Genomic DNA, 3,831 nt, shown 5'->3' on the forward strand with positions numbered 1-3,831 from the left:
ACCCCCGCTCCCAGCCACTGCGGTCCACATCCTGCCTCACTGACTGTGTGTGCTTACAGCGTCAAGGGGTGGACGTGATATTTCAAACATCAGATCAGTGCGTTTATATATTGGGTGCCCGGAAATTTTTCCAAATAAACACAGCTTGATTCAACTTGGGTGGGCGGACTTATCAACAGACTAATTCTATAAACAAATGAAGGAATAGCCCTGAAACCGATTGGCTGGTATCAAAAAGACACGTGGAGGGAAAAGCTTGGAGTTTTTCAGCAATGAAATTTTAATTAATGTGGGTGGGCTGAGCACACAACGACTGTTTATCATAGACAATTTATTTTCCAGCGCTAAGTCAACATATAATAGCAAACTTACAACAATTATTTAACATTTTTAAAGCCATGAAGGGACAGAGCACGGAGCGGCCAGGGAGAGCGGCAGAGCGGGAGGCAGACGCACCGCGGGCTCCCCCGGAGGGCCCTCGCGGCGCGGGGCGCAGTCCCTAAGCCGCTGGGTCGCCTGCGTTGCCGGGGAGCGCAGCGCCGGGCTCTGGCTCGCCATGAGCCACCTCTTCGGTCCCCGGCTGCCTGCTCTGGCCGCCTCACCCATGCTCTATCTGTACGGCCCCGAGAGAGCCGGGCTGCCGCTGGCCTTCGCCCCCGCGGCCGCTCTGGCCGCCTCGGGCCGGGCGGAGCCCCCCCAGAAGCCGCCCTACAGCTACATCGCGCTCATCGCCATGGCCATCCAGGACGCGCCCGAGCAGAGGGTCACGCTGAACGGCATCTACCAGTTCATCATGGACCGCTTCCCCTTCTACCACGACAACCGGCAGGGCTGGCAGAACAGCATCCGCCACAACCTCTCGCTCAACGACTGCTTCGTCAAGGTGCCCCGTGAGAAAGGGCGGCCCGGCAAGGGCAGCTACTGGACGCTGGACCCTCGCTGCCTGGATATGTTCGAGAATGGCAACTACCGGCGCCGGAAGAGGAAGCCCAAGCCAGGCCCAGGGGCCCCGGAGGCCAAGCGGGCCCGCGCCGAGACGCAGGAGCGCGGCTCGGAGGCGCAGCCCCCCGCAGGGCGCCGCGGCCCCGCGACCCCCCGCCAGGAGGGAGCGCCCGCGCGCCCCTCGCCCCTGCGGGACGGCTCCTCTCCGCCCGCGCCCCTCCACTGGCCTGGGCCCGCGTCCCCGGAGGAGGACGCGGGCGACGCTGTCCAGGGCGCAGCGGCCTTGGCCATAGGCCAGCCAGCGCGCACAGTGGATGGCCCGGGGTCTCCTCCACGTCCTGCTTCCCACGGCTCTCCGAAGAGCTCCGACAAATCCAAAAGCTTCAGCATAGACAGCATCCTGGCGGGACGGCAGGGTCAGAAGCCCGCCGAAGGGGTCGAGCTCCTGGGGGGCGCCAAGCCGGGGCCCGGCAGCTGTGTGGGTGCCTCGCTTCTGGCCACCTCCTCAAGCCTCCGTCCGCCTTTCAACGCTTCCCTGATGCTCGACCCGCGCGTCCAGGGCCGCTTTTACCAGCTCGGGATCCCTTTCCTCTCCTATTTCCCTCTGCAGCTTCCCGACACGGTGCTTCACTTCCAGTAAAGCAAACAGTGACGGGGTCCTTCCCCTACCCTGGGCTGAGCTTGTGAGACCAGGGGTCTAATCGCTGGGGGAAGGAGCCACGTTTTTGTTTTGTTTTTGTGTTTTTTAAAAAACGATCTTTTCTTCTGCAACGTGTGAATCCTGGGAAGTGTTACCAACTTTTGCACGCAGGTGGGCAGGGTCGCCTGCCTCCTCCGAGGTGAGGCGGACTTTCCCAGAACCCCGAACGCCTCCGGAGATTTAAAAGACCTTGCCTGGCTAGGACTTGGGCATCTCAGACCTCCTACCGCCAGAGCAGGAGAATTCCTTGACCTTAGGTCAGTCTAAGGTTGTGGTCTTCCACTGCCCAGCACAGGTCCTTCATGTCCAGAGCAGCAAGGGCCCAGACAACCAGGGAGCAGGACTGAAGGACATGGTGGGGTGCTTTCAAACAGAGCCACAGTCTGACTGTGGCCAGCTCGGTTGTGGGTTGTCACTGTGGCTCAGGCCTTGGCTTTGGGTCCATGGGGTGGTGGGTGTTCACAGCTGGGTTTGTCCTTGAAGTCCAGTTGTGGGGACACTGGCAGTGACCCGTGTTTCAGGTTCTTTGGGAGATCTAGGGCCTGGTGAGGATTTACAACCAATGTCCAGGTGGAAGCTAAGAAACCACACTTTTATTTTAAATAGAGAATTTCTCTCTTTTTTCTTTCTAGACAGTAAAAGGAATATGCTATGTTCTTTGGCTAGATGCTTGACTCTTTTTACTACAACGATTGCCCTGTGAAAATGTCTATAGTAACAACCTCTATTAAGAAAGTGCACTCTATATGATAGCATTTTGTTGCATTATGATAGCCCGATAGTCAGTACCCATGATCTCCAAGACGTGTTACCAACATTAGCAGGCATCCTGTCTTGTTGCTTTTGTTTTTAAGGGATCAAAAGATAGCAGAGGACACCAGAAGTGTGTGAGGGGGAGGGAAGCTGTCTTAGACACAGAAGATTTTCCATTTGCATGTTTTTTCAAGCTCTAGGTTTGATTTTTGCTACATTTTCCAGAATTGTGTAGTAAAGGACCACCTTTAATCCAAAAAGTTGGATGAAACAAACACAAAAGGCAGATACTGGGAGAGATGGGTCATGCTGGGCAGAGAAAGGGAATCTTCTGATATCTGCTGGAGGGTGTGTCTCTGGACCCCAAAGAACAGGAAGCTCAGCCAGAGGATTCTTTCAGACATTCCCAGCTGATGGCATCCCAGCCCGCACCCAGCTCTTCCCTCCAAGCCCCTTCCCCGGGGCGGGCGGTCCTAGAGGCAGCAGCTAAATAAACACCTCATGGAGGTGACTGGAAATCTGGAGGGTGGGGAGCAGGAAGATTGGGGGGAGGACAGGAGGAGGGTTCTGCAACAAAGATCTGGTTAAGACAATGGAGATTTTTACAGCCCAGTTCAGTTTGGAACTTTTGGGAAGTGCATCTAACCCCTTACAGTATCTCTCTTTGGGTTGCCTTGGATGGGAAACTGAATTTCCTGAACCTCTAGGTTATTTTAATTTTATCTGATGTGGGAAAGACTCAGTAAGTCATGAGAGTTCTGGAGGTAGGCTGCAATAGATCTTCCAAATAACTTTTAAAATCATTTCCAGGACTTAGATAAAGATGAACACAAACTTTACAGCAAGAGAGCCTATTGGTTAATATATCCGAAAGGACATTCCAGACAAGCATAATAATTTAATAATTAGTAAGCACACAATTGACTTTCTGAGAATTTATTCTTAAAGCCATGTGCTACTGACTCATAAGTTTCCTTGAGCATATTCTGCCCAGGTTGGTGGGAATGTTTTGGTGAGCTGCACAGTGTCCTTGATTTTAAGAACTTTGATGAGATCCCATTGTTGAGATCCAGGCTCACTGTGATTAACCTACAATGTGGTGGAAGGGCTGTCATGGATATTTTGTTATCCCAAAGTCTCAGCCTCTGTGAATAAAGTTGTTTTTTCATTAACCTCTCAGTGACTGGTTCAGTGGATTACTGGGGGGAATAAGCAAACAGTGTAATAGGAGAGAGGAGTCAGGGATTATATGTGGGAGCCCTGTCAGCATCTCAGGAGCAGAGAAGCCTGGGGCCAGTGGGTGCTGCCGGAACATCATAGAAACTCCACGGTGTACGTTATGTTTTTAATTTTTCCTTTTGTGTTTGATTTGCTATCTCACGTGTTTTGTTAATTTACGATGGCTGTCTTCTGGAGAAACCAATGATATAATACTG

The 3,831-nt window shown here is 53.1% G+C and overlaps 1 protein-coding gene across 1 annotated transcript; it reads left to right on the plus strand.

Annotated features, from left to right (window-relative positions):
* Nucleotides 1–556: 556 nt before the first annotated feature.
* On the plus strand, nt 557–1,582 carry FOXL1 (forkhead box L1). Its single transcript, XM_021702471.2, has one exon. The coding sequence runs from the start codon at nt 557–559 to the stop codon at nt 1,580–1,582; it is 1,026 nt and encodes a 341-aa protein (XP_021558146.1).
* Nucleotides 1,583–3,831: the final 2,249 nt, after the last annotated feature.

Source organism: Neomonachus schauinslandi, chromosome 16, assembly GCF_002201575.2.
Source record: "Neomonachus schauinslandi chromosome 16, ASM220157v2, whole genome shotgun sequence".
Lineage (NCBI taxonomy): Eukaryota > Metazoa > Chordata > Mammalia > Carnivora > Phocidae > Neomonachus > Neomonachus schauinslandi.